Below are 21,068 nucleotides of genomic sequence, written 5' to 3'. Positions count from 1 at the left end.
GTTGCTACTTTGATCGCAGCCAGAACCTGGTCAATATTAGTATTGATATATTAATATTATATTGTATTCCATACTGCCATTCTAACCCTACCCTGAGACTGAGAGAGATGCAGCACCTCCACACAACCAGTCTCTTTGCAAATCCACACCTCTGATTCACACACAGCATCTTGCTATTAACCCCTGCACTGACAGTCTCTGTCCTGTATAATCACCGCTTCACTCATTCCTGTTCTTCCTTTCTCTACCTTGAAATAAAGACAGTTCAAAAGCACAATGAGCTCCAATCTTAACTGCATTTTTCCAATCTTTCATAGAATCCCTACAGTGCAGAAAGAGGCCATTTGGCCCATCGGGTCTGCACCGACCACAGTCCCACCCAGGCCCTATCCCCATAACCTCATGCGAGCTAGTCCCCCTGACACGAAGGGGCAATTTAACATGGCCAATCCACCTAGCCCGCACATCTTTGGACTGTGGGAGGAAACCGGAGCGCCCGGAGGAAACCCACGCAGACACGAGGAGAATGTGCAAACTCTGCACAGACAGTGACCCAAGCCGGGAATTGAACCCGTGCCCCTGGCGCTGTGAGGCAGCAGTGCTAACCACTGTGCCACTCTTGTGTAAAGGATTTGATAGGTAGAGAGGGGGGGGTTTGGGGGAGGGAGAGTCTCTGCTGGTTGGAGTCATCCCCGGCACAAAGGAAGATGGTTGTGGTGGTTGGAGGTCAATCATCTCAGTCCCAGGACATCACTGCAGGAGTCCCTCAGGGTCAGTGTCCTCGACCCAACCATCTTCAGCTGCTTCACCAATCACCTTCCCTCCATCATAAGGTCAGAAGTGGGGATCAGCGACCATGTTCAGTACCATTTCTGACTCCTCAGATACTGAAGCAGTCCATGTCCAAATGCAGCAAGACCTGGACAATATCCAGGCTTCAGTTGATAAGTGGCAAGTAATATTCGTGCCTCACAAATGCCAGGCAGTGACCATCACCAACAAGAAAGGGTCTAACCATCACCTCTTGGTATTAAATGGCTTTACCATCGCTGAATCCCCCGCTATCAACCTCCTGGGGGTTCCCACTGACCAGAAACTGAACTAGACTGGCCATAGAAATATTGTGGCTGCTGGCGCAGGTCAAAGGCTGGGAATTCTGTGGAGAGTAACTCACTTCCTGGCTCCCCAAAGCCTGTCCACAAGGCAGGGTCAGGAGTGTGATGGAATACTCTCCTCTTGCCTGGTTGGGTGCAGCTCCCACAACACTCAAGAAGCTCCACACCATCCAGTAGCTGCTTGCTTGGCACCACATCCACCACCTTCACCATCCACTCCCTCCATCACCGACGCTCAGTAGCAGCAGTGTGTACTATCTACAAGATGCACTGCTGCAACTCACCAACACTCTTTAGGCAGCACCTTCCAAACCCACAACCACTACCATCTAGAAGAACAAGGGCAGCAGACACAAGGACCTCCAGCAGACCCTTCCAAGCCACTCACCATCCTGACTTGGAAATATATCGGCGTTCCTTCACTGTCACTGGGTCAATTCCTCGAACTCTCTCCCTAACTGCACTGTGGGTGCACCTACAGCACATGGACTGCAGCAGTTCAAGAAGGCAGCTCACTATCACCTCCTCAAGGGCAATTAGGGATGGTCAATAGATGCCAGTCTAGCCAGCGATGCCCACATCCAGTAAATCAAAAACAGGAGCAGGACTTGGCCAATTTGACCCCTCGAGCGTGTTCTGCCATTCAGCAAAGTCACATTTGATTTTCTACTGGAATGGCATTTTCCCGCACTATCCGATATCAGAGGGACGTTTTTTACACAGAGGGTGGTGGGGGCCTGGAATGCGCTGCCAAGTAGGGTGGTGGAGGCAGGCACGCTGACATCGTTTAAGACTTACCTGGATAGTCACATGAGCAGCCTGGGAATGGAGGGATACAAACGATTGGTCTAGTTGGACCAAGGAGCGGCACAGGCTTGGAGGGCCGAAGGGCCTGTTTCCTGTGCTGTACTGTTCTTTGTTCTTTACCCCATATCCCTTGATATCTTTAATATCTAGAAAGTTATAACCTCCTGTTTTTAATATGCTCAATGACTGACGCTCCACAGCTCTCTGGGATAGAGAATCCTAAAGATCCAGCAACCTGAATAAAGAAATTCCTTTTCATCACAGTCCAAAATGGCCGACCCCTTATTCTGAAACTGTTCCCTGGTCCTCGACCCCCACAGCCAGGGGAACATTCTTTCTGCATCTACCCTGTCAAGCTCCTTAAGAATTTTCTATGTCTTTGAGATAATCTCTCCATTCTTCTAAACTCTAGGGAATTACAGGCTCAATCTCCCCAATCCCCCCTCATAGGACAACCCCACCAGCCAGCAATCAGTCTGTGAATCTTTGATTCATTCCCTCTATGGTAAGTATACCCATCCTTGGGTAAGGAGACCAAAACTGTCCACACTGCTCCAGCTGTGGACTCACCAAGGCTCTATACAAATGTAGCAAAACTTCTTTACTCCTGTCCTCAAATCCTGCCGTTTGTCGTCCTAATTGTTTGCTGTACCTGCATTGCTGGCTTTCAGTGATTCAGGAACAAAGGCACCCAAGCCTAAAGAGCAAAGAACAGTGCAGCACAGGACCAGGCCCTTCAGCACCAACTCTGTGCCGACACAGACCACTCTCTAATATTTTCTTGCCCCTATGTGCTCCATATCCCTCTACCCGCTGCCTATTCCTGTACCTATCCAGATGCCTCTTGAACGTTGTTATAGAATCTGCTTCCACCACCTCCTCCAGCAGCGCGTTCCAGGCATTCACCACCCTCTGTGTGAAACACTTTTCCCTTGCATCTCTTAAACTTTCCCCATCCCACACTCAACCTATACCCCTGAGTATTTGACCCTGGGAAAAAGACTCTGACTATCCACTCTATCCAAGCCTTTCATAATCTTGTAAACCTCTATCAGGTCCCCCCTCATCCTCCGACGCTCCAATGAAAACAATCCAAGTTTGTTCAACCTTTCTTCATAGTCCATATCCTCCAAACCAGGCAACATCCTGGTAAATCTCTTCTGCACCCTTTCCAATGCATCAACATCCTTCCGGTAGTGTGGCGACCAGAATTGTGTACAATACTCCAAATGCAGCCTAACCAAAGTCTTATCCAGCTGCAACATGATTTTCCAATTCCTATACTCAATGCCCCGACTGATGAAGGCCAGCATGCCACACACCGCTTTGACCACCTTGTCCACCTGAGTTGCCACCTTCAGGGAACTGTGGGTCTGCATGCCTAGATCCCTCTGTGTGCTAATATTTCTAAGGGCTCTACCATTTACTGTAAACTTTCCTTCTACAGTAAATCTTCCAAATCACATCACCTCACATTTGTCCAGGTTAAATTCCATCTGCCATCTTTCGGCCCAGGTCTCCAGCTGATTTATATCCTGCTGTATCCTCTGACAATCCTCCTCACTATCCGCTACTCCCACAATTTTTGTATCATCTGCAAATTTACTAATTAGGCCATCTACAGTTTCCTCCAAATCATTTATTTATATATACATACATACACATATATATTATATATGAAACAGAGGCCCCAGCACTGGTCCCTGTGGAACACCGCTTGTCACAGAGCTCCAGTTAGAAAAGTACCCTTCCACTGCTACTCTCTGCTTTCTATGCCCAAGCCGGTTTTATATCCATCTTACCAGCTCACCTCGGATCCCATATGACGTCACCTTCTGTATCAGCCTGCCACGAGGAACCTTATCGAAGGCGTTACTAAAGTCCATGTATACAACATCCACTGCCCTGCCCTGTTCAATTTTTCTTGTCACTTCCTCAAAGAATTCAATCAAGTTTGTGATACACTACCTCCCCTTCACAAAACCATGCTGCCTCTCACTAATAAGTCTATTCTCTTCCAGATGTGAGTACATCCTGTCCCTAAGAATCTTCTCCAATAACTTCGCCACCACTGATGTAAGGCTCACAGGCTGTAATTTCCAGGATTGTCTCTTCTGCCCTTCTTAAACAGAGGAACAATGTTAGTGACTCTCCAATCCTCTGGTTTTTTGCCCGTGACTAAAGAGGGTATAGAGATTTTGGCCAAGGCCTCAGCAATTTCTTCCCTCGCCTCTTTCAGTATTCTGGGATAGATCCTATCTGGCCCTGGGGACTTGTCCACCTTAATGTTTTTCAAAACTTCCAATACCACCTCCCTTTCTCAACATGTCCTAGAATGTCAACATCCTCCTTTCTACACTCACCATCCACCACATCCTTCTCCTTTGTGAATATTGATGCAAAGAACTTGTTAAGGACCTCACCCACCTCATCTGGTTCCACACACACACATTCCCTCCACTGTCCTTGAGTGGACCTACCCTTTCCTTAGATACCCACTTCCTCCATAAAAAGCCTTGGGATTCTCTTAATCCTGCCTGCCAAGGACATTTCTTGGCCCCTTTTTGCCCTCCTAATTCCCTATCTTTGTATTCCTCGAGCTTTATCCATTTTTAATTTGCTGAAATGTCTGTATGCCGCCTCCTTTTTCACACAACTCTCCATCTCTCTCGTCATCCCCTCGGGGAGGCGGGGCCGGGGGCGGTCCCCGATTCCATTGACCAGTCAAAAGAACAAAGAACAATACAGCACAGGAACAGGCCCTTCGGCCCTCCAAGCCCATGCCGCTCCCTGGTCCAAACTAGACCATTCTTTTCTATCCCTCCATTCCCACTCCATTCATATGGCTATCTAGCTAAGTCTTAAACATTCCCAGTGTGTCCGCCTCCACCACCTTGCCCGGCAGCGCATTCCAGGCCCCCACCACCCTCTGTGTAAAATATGTCCTTCTGATATCTGTGTTAAACCTCCCCCCCTTCACCTTGAACCTATGACCCCTCGTGAACGTCACCACCGACCTGGGGAAAAGCTTCCCACCGTTCACCCTATCTATGCCTGTCATAATTTTATACACCTCTATTAAGTCTCCCCTCCTCCTCCGTCTTTCCAGGGAGAACAACCCCAGTTTACCCAATCTCTCCTCATAACTAAGCCCCTCCATACCAGGCAACATCCTGGTAAACCTCCTCTGTACTCTCTCCAAAGCCTCCACGTCCTTCTGGTAGTGTGGCGACCAGAACTAGGCGCAGTATTCCAAATGCGGCCGAACCAACGTTCTATACATCTGCAACATCAGACCCCAACTTTTATACTCTATGCCCCGTCCTATAAAGGCAAGCATGCCATATGCCTTCTTCACCACCTTCTCCACCTGTGACATCATCTTCAAGGATCTGTGGACTTGCACACCCAGGTCCCTCTGCGTACCTACACCCTTTATGGTTCTGCCATTTATCATATAGCTCCTCCCTACATTATTTCTACCAAAATGCATCACTTCGCATTCATCAGGATTGAACTCCATCTGCCATTTCTTTGCCCAAATTTCCAGCCTATCTATATCCTTCTGTAACCTCTGACAATGCTCCTCACTATCTGCAAGTCCTGCCAGTTTTGTGTCATCCGCAAACTTACTGATCACCCCAGTTACACCTTCTTCCAGATCGTTTATATAAATCACAAACAGCAGAGGTCCCAATACAGAGCCCTGCGGAACACCACTAGTCACAGGCCTCCAGCCGGAAAAAGACCCTTCCACTACCACCCTCTGTCTTCTATGACCAAGCCAGTTCTCCACCCATCTAACCCATTTATCCCATGAGATCCAACCTTTTTCACCAGCCTACCATGAGGGACTTTGTCAAACGCTTTACTAAAGTCCACATAGACGACATCCACGGCCCTTCCCTCGTCAACCATTCTAGTCACTTCTTCAAAAAACTCCAGGTTAGTGAGGCATGACCTCCCTCTCACAAAACCATGCTGACTATCGTTAATGAGCTTATTCCTTTCTAAATGCACATACATCCTATCTCTAAGAATCTTCTCCAACAACTTCCCCACCACGGACGTCAAGCTCACCGGCCTATAATTACCCGGGTTATCCTTCCTACCCTTCTTAAATAACGGGAACACATTGGCTATCCTCCAATCCTCTGGGACCTCACCTGTGTCCAGTGACGAGACAAAGATTTGCGTCAGAGGCCCAGCGATTTCATCTCTCGTCTCCCTGAGCAGCCTTGGATAGATTCCATCAGGCCCTGGGGATTTGTCCGTCTTTATATTCTCTAACAAACCTAACACTTCCTCCCTTGTAATGGAGATTTTCTCCAATGGTTCAACACTCTTCTCCGAGACACTCCCAGTCAACACATCTCTCTCCTTTGTGAATACCGACGCAAAGTATTCATTTAGGATCTCCCCTACTTCTTTGGGCTCCAAGCATACACCTCTATTTCAGGAAGTGAAAATTGGAAATGAAATTGTTTTGGGAGATTTGCAGTTGACTTTATTGTTTGATTGAAAACTAACAGCCTTTTCTTTAAGAAAACAGCCATAAGTCCTTGCCAAGGGGAGTGACGAGTTTCAGGGAAAGTATTGAGTGTGCTGGAAATCCCTGAGTGGTTGATGATTAAGGCGCAGATATGGTGGAACCAGCTCTGAGCCCCTGACAGTTTGAACCTATTAATCTTTAACAGCATCAAGGAAATATCGGAGCAAAATTCCGACACACGATAAACAGTGAATGATGACCACGTTTTCTCCCTGCACCTTTGGTTATCACCTGGTCCATCCTCCCTCTCTCCAATCTGTGGTTTCTTTTTGAAGCATGTGATCTTACAAGATCCCATTCCCACTTTGCAAAGCGCCAGTAGAAATGAGAGAAAGTAGACTTCTACCTAGAGAGAGAATTTACTGGGCTGTGGAGAATGTGCACGTTGGACTGAATGGCCTCGACCTGTGTCCTTCTAAGATGTCGAACAATCCCCAACTGAAATGTCTTGGGGACAATTTAACTCCTGTTCAACTTGGCATTCGATCATCTTTCAAATTTCTCTGAAACAAATGGTGAGGGAAAATGATTCTACTTCAGCTGGAGATGCTATTCTCAGAACAAAAGAGGTTTTCATCTGTGCTGTACCTGTCCTGGGAGTGTTTGATGGGGGACAGTGTAGAGGGAGCTTTACTCTGTATCTAACCCCGTGCTGTACCTGTCCTGGGAGTGTTTGATGGGGACTGTGTAGAGGGAGCTTTACTCTGTATCTAACCCCGTGCTGTACCTGTCCTGGGAATGCTTGATGGGGACAGTGTAGAGGGAGCTTTACTCTGTATCTAACCCCGTGCTGTACCTGTCCTGGGAGTGCTTGATGGGGACAGTGTAGAGGGAGCTTTACTCTGTATCTAACCCCGTGCAGTACCTGTCCTGGGAGTGTTTGATGGGGACAGTGTAGAGGGAGCTTTACTCTGTATCTAACCCCGTGCTGTCCCTGTCCTGGGAGTGTTTGATGGGGACAGTGTCGAGGGAGCTTTACTCTGTATCTAACCCCGTGCTGTCCCTGTCCTGGGAGTGTTTGATGGGGGACAGTGTAGAGGGAGCTTTACTCTGTATCTAACCCCGTGCTGTACCTGTCCTGGGAGTGTTTGATGGGACAGTGTGTGTGCATACACAGTGAAAGTCTGGCTGTTCCAGAAGTAGGGTCTCTTTCAGATTAAGGAGGTCAGCAATTAAAGGAAGGAGAAATGTTCCAATTGGAGGATTATGTTTTGTGTTCTCCAACCCAGAGAGTTGTGGGTAGTTAATGATTATGTTCCGGATTGAGATTGATAATTTGTGTGTTCCGAGAGAGTCAGGGACTTGGGGAATTGCAGTGAAGATTGGCCATAATCTGGGTGGCACAGTGGTTCGCACTGCTGCCTCACAGCACCAGGGACCCGGGTTCAATTCCCGCCTTGGGTGACGCTCTGTGTGGAGTCTGCACGTTCTCCCCGTGTCTGCGTGGGTTTCCTCCCACACTCCAAAGATGTGTGGGTTAGGCGCATTGGCCATGCTAAATTGACCCTTTAGTGTCCCAGGATGTGTCCGTTAGAGGGGTAAGTATGCAGGGTTGGGGGGGATAGGGCCTGGGTAAGATCTTGATGGCATGTAGGGATTCTATAATCATGTGGAATGGTGGATCAGGCTGGAAGGGCTGAATGGCCTCTCCCCCTGCTTGTTGAGTTGGCTGTCAGTGAAGTGTTTGACTGGATTTGCTACATCAGCACCAGATCCTGTTTGCGTTTTTGAGTAAATAGAAGTTTAGTCCTTTTATCAGGTGTTGATGTATGAACAATGGTGAGTTCTACTCTCTCTCCCGCGTGCTACAGGGAGGAGCTGGGCAGGAAGTGGCCAGGATGGTAAAGCGAGTGACTCGCGCTTAGCAGAATATCAGCTGCCGTCTGCTGATGGGGTCGAGCCTTGTGACTTTCAACGTCCCTGTGACCCACTCCCTGACCCCGGGCTACCTTTCCTACAACCCCCTGTTTGTCTCTCTCTCTCTCCACCCCCCCCCCCCTGTACAGAGTGTCTGAGGGTCACCAGCTGACGGGTTTGTCAAGAGTCACAGGGGCATCTGCAGACTGGTACAGGGGCCCATGGAAATCCTGCACCCCTCTCTCTGTGGTAATGATGAAGCAGTGTGAAAGAGGTCGGGTTAACAGACCTGATCTTAAAGCTGGAGTGGCTTTCCAGTTATTTAATACAGACAATATTGGGGAGGTGATGGCCTCGTGGTATCATCACTAGACTATCAATCCAGAAACTCAGCTAATGTTCTGGGGACCCGGGTTCAAATCCCACCCACGGCAGACGGTGGAATTTGAATTCAATTTAAAAAGAAATCTGGAATTAAGAATCTGCTGATGACCATGAAACCATTGTCAGAAAAACCCATCTGGTTCACTAATGTCCTTTAGGGAAGGGAATCTGCCGTCCTAACCCGGTCTGGCCTACATGTGACTCCAGAGCCACAGCAATGTGGTTGACTCTGAACTGCCCTCTGAACAATGAGGGATGGGCAATAAATGCTGGGCCCAGCCAGTGACGCCCATGTCCCACAAATGAATAAATAAAAAAATTGTGATTATTCTTGGAACAATCTCCACTCCTGCATCGTGCTTCCTCAGAGCACCAGACAGCGGTGGCTGTGTGAAGCTGCTACACAGCAGAGGTGACATTAACACCCATACTGCAGTGGTATTAAATGTCAGACTCTCGTGTCATCCAATAGCATCCACTGACTCGGCCCAGGTAAGGATACGGCCACATTGTTTTCAATACAAGTTCTAATTTTAGTGGAAAATCTCTTTGACACGTTCACCTTGCATCTTAAAAATACTTCCTTCCCGTGCGTCTGCTAACAAGTATCAGCACCGTTCAATAATCGCAGGAAGGAAAGCACACCCAACAAAGAGTGGCATTTCCGGAGGATCTGCACAATTCCAGAGCACTTCTCAGTCGGTGGAATGTTTTTTTGAAGTGCAGTCGCTGTTGTAATGAAAGGAACAGGGCAGCCAATTTGCACAGAGCAAGATCCCACACACAGCAGTTTGGCAAATGGTCAGGTGTTGGCCGAGGGTTAAATATTGGCAGGCATACAAATGATAACTCCCCTAATCTTGAGAAAATGGGGCTATGAGGACCGTGTATGCCCACCTGAGACAGCAGGAAGGGCCTTAGGTTAATGTCGGTCTGATCAAACTGCAATTCCAACCATGCGGCACTCCCTCAGCACTGACCCTCTGACAGTGCAGCACTCCCTCTGTACTGACTCTCCGACAGTGCAGCACTCCCTCTGTACTGACTCTCTGACAGTGCGGCACTCCCTCAGTACTGACCCTCTGACAATGCGGCACTCCCTCAGTACTGACTCTCTGACAGTGCGGCACTCCCTCAGTACTGACTCTCTGACAGTGCGGCACTCCCTCAGTACTGACCCTCTGACAGTGCGGCACTCCCTCAGTACTGATGCTCTGACAGTGCGACACTCCCTCAGCACTGACCCTCTGACAGTGCAGCACTCCCTCAGTACTGACTCTCTGACAGTGCGGCACTCCCTCAGTACTGACCCTCTGACAGTGCGGCACTCCCTCAGTACTGACCCTCTGACAGTGCGGCACTCCCTCAGTACTGACCCTCTGACAGTGCGGCACTCCCTCAGTACTGACCCTCTGACAGTGCGGCACTCCCTCAGGACTGACCCTCTGGCAGTGCGGCACTCCCTCAGGACTGACCCTCTGACAGTGCAGCACTCCCTCAGTACTGACTCTCTGACAGTGCGGCACTCCCTCAGTACTGATCCTCTGACAATGCGGCACTCCCTCAGTACTGACTCTCTAACAGTGCGGCACTCCCTCAGTACTGACTCTCTGACAGTGCGGCACTCCCTCAGTACTGACTCTCTGACAGTGCGGCACTCCCTCAGTACTGACCCTCTGACAATGCGGCACTCCCTCAGTACTGATGCTCTGACAGTGCGACACTCCCTCAGCACTGACCCTCTGACAGTGCAGCACTCCCTCAGTACTGACTCTCTGACAGTGCGGCACTCCCTCAGTACTGACTCTCTGACAGTGCGGCACTCCCTCAGTACTGACCCTCTGACAGTGCGACACTCCCTCAGCACTGACCCTCTGACAGTGCGGCACTCCCTCAGTACTGATGCTCTGACAGTGCGACACTCCCTCAGCACTGACCCTCTGACAGTGCAGCACTCCCTCAGTACTGACTCTCTGACAGTGCGGCACTCCCTCAGTACTGACCCTCTGACAGTGCGGCACTCCCTCAGTACTGACCCTCTGACAGAGCGGCACTCCCTCAGTACTGACCCTCTGACAGTGCGGCACTCCCTCTGTACTGACCCTCTGGCAGTGCGGCACTCCCTCTGTACTGACCCTCTGGCAGTGCGGCACTCCCTCTGTACTGACCCTCTGACAGTGCGGCACTCCCTCTGTACTGACCCTCTGACAGTGCGACACTCCCTCAGTACTGATCCTCTGACAGTGCAGCACTCCCTCAGTACTGACTCTCTGACAGTGCGGCACTCCCTCAGTACTGACCCTCTGACAGTGCGGCACTCCCTCAGTACTGACCCTCTGACAGTGCGGCACTCCCTCAGTACTGACCCTCTGACAGTGCAGCACTCCCTCAGTACTGACTCTCTGACAGTGCGGCACTCCCTCAGTACTGACCCTCTGACAGTGCGGCACTCCCTCAGTACTGACCCTCTGACAGTGCAGCACTCCCTCAGTACTGACCCTCTGACAGTGCGGCACTCCCTCAGTACTGACCCTCTGACAGTGCGGCACTCCCTCAGTACTGACCCTCTGACAGTGCGGCACTCCCTCAGTACTGACCCTCTGACAGTGCGGCACTCCCTCAGTACTGACTCTCTGACAGTGCGGCGCTCCCTCAGTACTGACCCTCTGACAGTGCGGCACTCCCTCAGTACTGACCCTCTGACAGTGCGGCACTCCCTCAGTACTGACCCTCTGACAGTGCGGCACTCCCTCAGTACTGACCCTCTGACAGTGCGGCACTCCCTCAGTACTGACCCTCTGACAGTGCGGCACTCCCTCAGTACTGACCCTCTGACAGTGCGGCACTCCCTCTGTACTGACTCTCTGACAGTGCGGCACTCCCTCTGTACTGACCCTCTGGCAGTGTGGCACCCCCTCGGCGCCGACCCTCTGGCAGTGTGGCACCCCCTCGGCGCCGACCCTCTGGCAGTGTGGCACCCCCTCGGCGCCGACCCTCTGGCAGTGTGGCACCCCCTCGGCGCCGACCCTCTGGCAGTGTGGCACCCCCTCGGCGCCAACCCTCTGGCAGTGCGGCACCCCCTCGGCGCCGACCCTCTGGCAGGCCAGTGCTGGGGGCGCACTGGAGCTGGCCTGTGTTACCCCCAGCGCGGTATGTCCCCTGTACTGTGAGCATCAGTCTGGATTATGTGCTCCAATCTCGGCGGTGAGGGTTGAATCTTGAGTATGAGCGCTACCCAGTGAAAGCTGGTGCTCCAACAACTGGAGAAATCACTGGATCTGCTTTCCTTTTACACAGCAAGTTTACAGTCACATGCACACACTATTCACACGATCATTGAGATCACATGTCCCTAATTCTCTCTTCCACCTTCTTCCGTCGGAAAAAAGATACAAAAGTCTGAGGTCACGTACCGACCGACTCAAGAACAGCTTCTTCCCTGCTGCCGTCAGACTTTTGAATAGACCTACCTCACATTAAGCTGATCTTTCTCTACACCCTAGCTATGACTGTAACGCTACATTCTGCACTCTCTCCTTTCCTTCTCTATGTACGGTATGCTTTGTCTAAAGCGCACAAGAAACAATACTTTTCACTGTAGGTTAATACATGTGACAAATCAAAATAATGTCGGTGGGGTAGGGTTGTTGGTGGGTGAGTGTGAGGGGCTGTGTGACCACCTTCCAGCAGTTTGGGTTTACCTAAGACATCTCTGCCTTCATCCTGATGTGTAGCCTCCATGTGCTTGTTTGTAACACCATCCCGATGCACAGGGAGCAAGTTTAAAATCTACAAGTTCAGAACACAGGTGAAAATCTTGCACCCAACTGGTGATTGAGCTGTGCCCAGCAAGGTTCTTGTGTGTCTGTGTAAGGAGGTCCTCGCTCACTGTACATTAGGGACTGGAAGATTGAGTTCCTGTTTCTGTCCACTGTTACATTACCCTGTGCTGGCAAATCCTCACAGACTGTGTGGACACGAGTGGCAGTTGGATTGACTTGGCCTGTGATGCTTCCTGCAGTCCAATAGCCTGTTTGACATGAGTTCTCCAGGCTCTTGCATTTGGATAATGCACTGGAGGACAGCTGCAGAGATCTCCCTCCGCAGAGGCTGGGTGACCTGAATGAGAGTGGGAAGGTTCCCTGAAGCTAGGGCAGCACGGTGACACAGTGGTTAGCACTGCTGCCTCACAGCGCCAGGGACCTGGGTTCGATTCCCGGCTTGGGTCACTGTGTGGAGTTTGCACGCTCTCCCTGTGTATGCGTGGGTTTCCCTCCGGGTGCTCCGGTTTCCCCTCTCAGTCCAACGATGTGTGGATTAGGTGGATTGGCCACGGTAAATTGCCCCTTAGTGTCAGGGGGACTAGCTAGGGTAAATGCATGGGGTTAGGGGGGATAGGGCCTGGGTGGGATTGTGGTCGGTGCAGACTCGATGGGCCAAATTGCCGCCTCCAGCACTGTAGGAATACTGTGATTCTGTTCAGGAAGAGAAGGTTGAAAGGGGTGACCTGATAGAGGGCTTTAAAACGACAGTGATTTAACAGGGCAGCGAGAGACAAGATGTTTCCCATTGTGGAAGAGCCCAAAACTGGAATCATACAGACAGTGTTGGAATTCTGAAATAAAAGCAGAAAATGTTGGAAACTCTGAGCAGGTCAGACAGCGAGAGAAACCGAGTTAACGTTTCAGGTGTAGACCTCATCACAACTGATCAACATCAGACAGTCACTAATGAATCCAATCAGGAATTCAGGAGAAACGTCCTTACCCAGAGAGTGGGGAGAGAATGTGGGACTCGCTCCCACGGGGAGTGGGGAGAGAACGTGGGACTCGCTCCCTCGGAGTGGGGAGAGAATGTGGGACTCGCTCCCACGGAGTGGGGAGAGAATGTGGGACTCGCTCCCACGGAGTGGGGAGAGAATGTGGGACTCGCTCCCTCGGAGTGGGGAGAGAATGTGGGACTCGCTCCCTCGGAGTGGGGAGAGAATGTGGGACTCGCTCCCTCGGAGTGGGGGGAGAATGTGGGACTCGCTCCCTCGGAGTGGGGAGAGAATGTGGGACTCGCTCCCTCGGAGTGGGGGGAGAATGTGGGACTCGCTCCCTCGGAGTGGGGAGAGAATGTGGGACTCGCTCCCTCGGAGTGGGGGGAGAATGTGGGACTCGCTCCCTCGGAGTGGGGGGAGAATGTGGGACTCGCTCCCACGGAGTGGGGGGAGAATGTGGGACTCGCTCCCACGGAGTGGGGGGAGAATGTGGGACTCGCTCCCACGGAGTGGGGAGAGAATGTGGGACTCGCTCCCTCGGAGTGGGGAGAGAATGTGGGACTCGCTCCCTCGGAGTGGGGGGAGAATGTGGGACTCGCTCCCTCGGAGTGGGGAGAGAATGTGGGACTCGCTCCCTCGGAGTGGGAAGAGAATGTGGGACTCGCTCCCACGGAGTGGGGGGAGAATGTGGGACTCGCTCCCATGGAGTGGGGGGAGAATGTGGGACTCGCTCCCACGGAGTGGGGGGAGAATGTGGGACTCGCTCCCACGGAGTGGGGAGAGAATGTGGGACTCGCTCCCTCGGAGTGGGGAGAGAATGTGGGACTCGCTCCCTCGGAGTGGGGGGAGAATGTGGGACTCGCTCCCTCGGAGTGGGGGGAGAATGTGGGACTCGCTCCCTCGGAGTGGGGGGAGAATGTGGGACTCGCTCCCTCGGAGTGGGGGGAGAATGTGGAACTCGTTCCCACAGGGAGTGGGGGGAGAATGTGGGACTCGCTCCCTCGGAGTGGGGGGAGAATGTGGGACTCGCTCCCAAGGGGAGTGGGGGGAGAATGTGGGACTCACTCCCACGGGGAGTGGGGGGAGAATGTGGGACTCGCTCCCACGGGGAGTGGGGGGAGAATGTGGGACTCGCTCCCTCGGAGTGGGGGGAGAATGTGGGACTCGCTCCCTCGGAGTGGGGGGAGAATGTGGAACTCGTTCCCACAGGGAGTGGGGGGAGAATGTGGGACTCGCTCCTACAGGGAGTGGGGGGAGAATGTGGGACTCACTCCCACGGGGAGTGGGGGAGAATGCGGGACTCGCTCCCACGGGGAGTGGGGGGAGAATGTGGGACTTGTTCCCTCGGAGTGGGGAGAATGTGGGACTCGCTCCCACAGGGAGTGGGGGGAGAATGTGGGACTCGCTCCCACAGGGAGTGGGGGGAGAATGTGGGACTCGCTCCCACGGGGAGTGGGGAAAATGTGGGACTCGCTCCCACGGGGAGCGGGGAAAATGTGGGACTCGCTCCCACGGGGAGCGGGGAAAATGTGGGACCCGCTCCAGTGGGGAGCGGGGGAGATGAAAAGTGTCTAAACGTTTGAAGAGGAAACTGGATAAATACATCAGGGAGAGAAGGATCTGGGGAGAGGTGAGATGGGGCTCATGGAGCAGTGACACTGGCACGGAGCGGTAGGGCTGAATATCTGATGTACCATCTTGGTCTATTGGCGAGTGCCCCCCGCGCCCCTCCCCACCATTTGCCAGGTTTGCTCCTTTAGCGGGGGGGGGGGAGGGGGCTGCTGCACGTGCAGTGAGTTAGCACGGTTGGCCACAGTGTTGGTTTTGTGACAGATTTTGGGTTAGAATGAAAGATCTGACGAGAAGGTGAGGATGTGTTTGAACAGCTTTCTCCTGATTTAAAACAAACCTGAGACTGATTGGCAAGGCGGGGGAGGGTGTGAACATTTGGAAAGTGATGTCTTCCTTTTTCAGATCTTTATTTTATTTATTTTTTTCTCTTGCAGTCGAATAATCCTGCCTGTGTCTGTGGATGAGGTGAGTGATCCTTTCCCCTTTGGACTTCTCTCTCTCTGCAGTTTAACTTCATTACCCGGGAATTTGCGTCACTCAGTCCATCTAACTCTTCACCTGAAGTCCCATTCACCAGCCACCATCAGTGCCCACCAACCTATGTCAGCTCCTGCTCCAACCATTCCTCCGTTAAAAATTCCCACTTCCATCTTCCATGGCCTTGCCCCTCCCAATCTCTGTAACCTTCTCCAGCCCCTATACCCCCTCCCTATCTCTGTAACCTTCTCCAGCCCCTATACCCCCTCCCTATCTCTGTAACCTTCTCCAGCCCCTATACCCCCTCCCTATCTCTGTAACCTCCTCCAGCCCCTACACCCCCTCCCTATCTCTGTAACCTTCTCCAGCCCCTATACCCCCTCCCTATCTCTGTAACCTCCTCCAGCCCCTACACCCCCTCCCTATCTCTGTAACCTCCAGCCCCTACACCCCCTCCCTATCTCTGTAACCTCCTCCAGCCCCTACACCCCCTCCCTATCTCTGTAACCTCCTCCAGTCCCCACTCCGAGATCTCTGCGCCGTGTCAATTCTGGCCACTTGTGCATCTCTGCTTCCTGTGCCCCACCATTAGCAGCCCTGTCTCTGGTCATCTGGGTCCTTACCCCTGGGATTCCCTCCCTAAATCTCTTTGCTTCTCTCTCTCTCTCTCTCTCTCTACCTTGAGACCCTTCCTAAAACTTACTTCCTGGGCCAAGCATTTGCTTGTTTCCTAATGTCTCCTTGTGAGGCTGAGTGTGGATATATTACGCTCCTGTGAAGCTCCTTGTGCTATATGGATGCACGCTGGTGTTGTCCTGGGTTTTGTTTCAGCTGAGTATGTAGCCCGTGCCTTTCGATTCCACAGTGTAGCTGCTCCAGCATTTACTGACTCGTAACAACACCAAGTGTCACTGAAAATCTGTCTCACTGACACTGGGCCCATGGACACTGACAAGGGAACCCTCCTGATACTGAATCATAGAATCCCGACAGTGCAGAAGGAGGCCATTCAGCCCATCGAGTCCGCACTGACCACAATCCCACCCTATTCCCGTAACCCCATACATTTACCCTGCTAGTCCCCCTGACTCTAAGGGGCAACTTAGCACGGCCAATCAACCTCACCCACACATCTTTGGACTGTGGGAGGAAACCGGAGCACCCGGAGGAAACCCGTGCAGACATGGGGAGAACATGCAAACTTCTCTCAGACAGCTTTAATTAAATAGAGATGCGCAGTGCTGGACTCCCATTTCGAGTTGTTAAACGAGAGGGATTGCACATTTCAGTGCGATACCCAATGTGTGTTTGTTTTTATAAACGCACTGAACATCGGGTCCATTGCCTCCCTTGTTTATTGAATGTCCTGCCTCTCAGTTATGCTGCATCTCCTGTCCCGCTGAGACAGTTAGAGAATATTTAGACTGCATTTTAAAATCACTTCATTTACTGGAAAAAGCTTTTCGAAGTCTCGAGGTTGAGAAAGGCACTCTAGAAAGGCAACATTTATTCCTAAATCCATCCTTCAAATCCTCAGGACTCTCCATCGATACAGATAGTAATTTGTGAAACCCCAGTGCCTTTCCTTTGAGAAGTAAATGTTCCAAACTCGATATTTCAGGTGTCATTTTGGGGCTGATAGCTGTTCTGAGTTTACTTGCCACTAATTTGCATTTATGTCCTTTGATTCGACTTTTGAAGTAATATTCACAGCTTGTCTTGTTATAATTTATATAATTCAATGAGGTGCTTTAATCATCTTCCCTACCAACTCTACACCCCCAATCTTTCCTTAGTTCATTTTCCCCTCTTTGCTAATGTCTGAGGTCACGGACCGACCGACTCGAGAACAGCTTCTTCCCTGCTGCTGTCAGACTTTTGAATGGACCTACCTCGCATTAAGTTGATCTTTCTCTACACCCTAGCTATGACTGTAACACTACATTCTGCACTCTCTCCTTTCCTTCTCTATGAACAGTATGCTTTGTTTGTATAGTAAAGTAAAAGTTTATTTATTAGCCACAAGTCAGGCTTACATTAACACTGCAATGAAGTTACTGTGAAATTCCCCTCGTCGCCACATTCCAGCGCCTGTTCAGGTCAATGCACCCTAACCAGCGCGTCTTTCAGACTGTGGGAGGAAACCGGAGCACCCGGAGGAAACCCACGCAGACACAGGGAGAAAACGTGAAGACTCCGAACAGACAGTGACCCAAGCCAGGAATCGAACCCGGGTCCCTGGCGCTGTGAGGCAGCAGTGCTAACCCACTGTGCCATGCGCAAGAAACAATACTTTCCACTGTATACTAATACATGTGACAATAAATCAAATCAAATAATGTAGCATTGTGCCGAGACGGGTGGAGAGAGCAGTCAATAAAGTATACAGTATCCTGAGCTATCCTTAATCGGGGCACAGAGTACAACGGCAAGGAGGTTATACTGAACTTAGACAAGACCCGAGTTAGACCCCAGCTGGAATATTGTGTATAATTCTGGTTGCGGCTCTATAAGAAGGATGTGAAGCTATTAGAGAGAAAAGATTCACGAGAATGGTTCCGGGGGTGAGGAGCTTCAGTTAGATTGGAGAGGTTGGGGCTGTTCTTCTTGGAGAAAAGTTGTTGAGAGGAGATTTGAGAGAGATATTCAAAATCATGAGGGGTCTGGGCAGAGTATGCAGAGAGAAACTGTCCCCACTCGTGAAAGGATCGAGAACGAGAGGGCACGGGTTCAAAGTAATTAGTAAAAGAAGCAAAAGCAACCTTTTCCACAGCGAGTGGTTCGGGTCTGGAATACGCTACCTGGGCGTGAGATGGAGGCAGGTTCGACAGAGAATTAGACTGTTATCTGAATAAGAAGAATGTGCTGGGTTACCAGGCGAAGATGGGGGAGAGGCACTAAGTGAATTGCTCATTCGGAGGGCCAGCACAGACGCAGTGGGCAGAATGGTCTCATTCTGTTTTGTAACAATTCTGTGATGCTCCTCCTGTAATCGGAAGAGAGGTGATTCATACAGCAGCTATACCTGGTACGGTGCAACACAGGTTCTAGCTTGCTGACACCAAGCTCTGAGTCAACAAAGAACAAAGAACAATACAGCACAGGAACAGGCCCTTCGGCCCTCCAAGCCCGTGCCGCTCCCCGGTCCAGGATTGAATCCTGAATCCAGGATCCCCGCCCAATTTTCCAGCCTATCTACATCCTAATATCCTATCCACCGAGCCGTCCCTCACAGCTACGATGCTTTGTTCATCACAACCTAGTAACTCACCCCCACCCCCCCATTCCAGACCATGTGAACCTCCAGCCAGAGGCTCGCCAGTAATCAGTATGATGCCATGACATTCCGACTGAGCTCAACTCATTCTAAAAGACCTCGAACTTATTAATATTTATGTAAGCTTTTTTAATTGTTAAGCAATCCTGAAATAGAGACCAGTGCTTTGATGGAAAGCAAAGAAAAAATTGCCAAAAAAAATCATTTCAATTGTAAGCGCAGGTAGGAGATCAGTGAGTGGACTGTTACAAAACTCAAAAACCCCAGAGAGAATGAAAGGGACTAATCCGATCCTGGGTTTATCTGATTAGATTACTACTTTCTAATTCTTTCCCAGGGAGCCGCCATTCTATTCCTCGCGTATTACAATTAGAATCACCAATTTAGTATGTTGTTGTTCAGCTGAATGCAGTGGTCAGAAACACAAAGCTGGGTTTGTTCACTGTTTTCCTTGACCTTTTGTATTACAATCTGGAACTCGCACGCTCTCACTGCGGGGGCAGGGGTCTCGTACCGAATATAATATCCTCTCCTGTTCTCCTGCTCTGCTTTTTTATCCCAGTTCCCCTTTGCCTGCGGAGCTGGTTGCTGCTGTGACAGCGTGGAGGTGATCATCTTAGAATCATAGAATCCCTACAGCGCTGAAGGAGGCCATTCGGCCCATCGAGTCTGCACCGACCACAAGCCCACCCAGGCTCTATCCCTGCAACCCCATGCATTTAGCCTAGCTAATCCCCCTGACACTAAGGGGCAATTTAGCCTGGCCAATCCACCTAACCCGCACATCTTTGGACTGTGGGAGGAAACCGGAGCACCCGGAGGAAACCCACGCAGACACGGGAAGAATGTGCAGACTCCACACAGACAGTGACCCAAGCCAGGAATCGAACCTGGGTCCCTGGCGCTGTGAGGGCAGCAGCGCTAACCACTGTGCCACCCTGGATTTTTTTCAACCATCGCTTAAAGTCCAGATGTCCAGACACTTGCACAACCCAGCTAGGGGAACCTAGCGGTTAATGTTAATCAAATTATTACTTTAAAAAGCTGGCAGGGGGATATCTGATTAGAAATGTTACACACACTGCCTTATTGCCTCTCATTGTGGAGTCAGTGGGTAGTGCTCATGGGGTCACTCCACAGCACAGCCCATAATCTCTGCCACCTCTATGTGGAAGGAATGCAGCCAATATAATAACTCCCATTGTGAACCCATTACAGCCTCTTCCACAACCTGCCCTTGTAAGACTCTCACTATGAGTGAGGCTAATGACTGTTGTGTAATCTGTCTCTCCACAATCATTGTATATTTAAGATGTATTTCTCACCACGAGCTGCTCATCACTGCTGCTTGCAGACACCTCCAAGTGTTTATTTGGAATGAGGGTTAAGGAGTTTATTTTTGGAGAAGTCTGGTGCAGGAGGCAGCCACTGGGGCTGTTGTGTGTGGACTGTACTCTGTGAACGAACTCTCCGATTAGTGCCACTCCCCTACTCTTCCCCCCCCCCCCCCCCCCCCCCAGAGCCCTGCAAATGTTTGCTTTTCAACAGAAACCCAGTTTCCTGTTGAAAGTTACGCTTCAATCTTTATACAGAACCCTTTCGGGATGGCAGTGACCCTCTCTGCTTTTTACCAATGACCTGTGTCTGCTAATCACTGAACTTTCTGCCACCAGAAGGGTAGCACAGTGGTTAGCACTGCTGCCTCACAGCGCCAGGGACCCAGGTTCAATTCCGGCCTCGGGACACTGTCTGGGTGGAGTTTGCACATTCTCCCCGTGTCTGCGTGGGTTTCCTCCGGGTGCTCCGGTTTCCTCCCACACTCCAAAGTTGTGCGGGTTAGGTGGATTGGCCGTGGTAAATTTATCATTTAGTTTATATTGCCAGTTTTAATTTCTCCTAAAATATGTCACCTTTTACCCAGGCATATAGTTGTTAATTGTTATAGTTGTTAATTGGTTACATCAATGAATGTTGAGCCACATTAAAAGTAGAAACACTTATCTTTGTTTCTCCTGCAGCCCTGCACACCATTCACTCTCTCTGAACTGAACTCTGCCACAGCAGCCCAACCAGTCTGTGATAAAACAGCACAGAGTGATTCACTCCCAACTCGGGTGGAACTTTTCCTAACCCCCCCCTCCCCACACACTTCCTCTCCCACCCTTTAGGGAGCAGTGAACAGGGGCGGGGGAAGCGGGGTTGGGTGAGATACATCACCACCTCTTCACTGTTGGAGAAGGAATCATTGAGCCTCTTGTGCCTGGC

The 21,068-nt window shown here is 50.8% G+C and overlaps 1 protein-coding gene across 1 annotated transcript in view; it reads left to right on the top strand.

Moving 5' to 3' along the window:
- pitpnab (phosphatidylinositol transfer protein, alpha b) overlaps positions 1 to 21,068 on the top strand; it is an 86,419-nt gene that overhangs the window by 16,249 nt on the left and 49,102 nt on the right. Inside the window, exon 2 of the mRNA XM_078205624.1 lies at positions 15,484 to 15,514. Within this exon, the coding sequence (XP_078061750.1) occupies positions 15,484 to 15,514 (31 nt within the window). The remainder of the gene's footprint in view (positions 1 to 15,483; positions 15,515 to 21,068) is intronic.

The sequence above is a fragment of the Mustelus asterias genome, unplaced genomic scaffold, assembly GCF_964213995.1.
Source record: "Mustelus asterias unplaced genomic scaffold, sMusAst1.hap1.1 HAP1_SCAFFOLD_862, whole genome shotgun sequence".
NCBI classification, from domain to species: Eukaryota; Metazoa; Chordata; class Chondrichthyes; order Carcharhiniformes; family Triakidae; genus Mustelus; species Mustelus asterias.
This window is presented reverse-complemented; position numbering and strand designations above follow the sequence as displayed.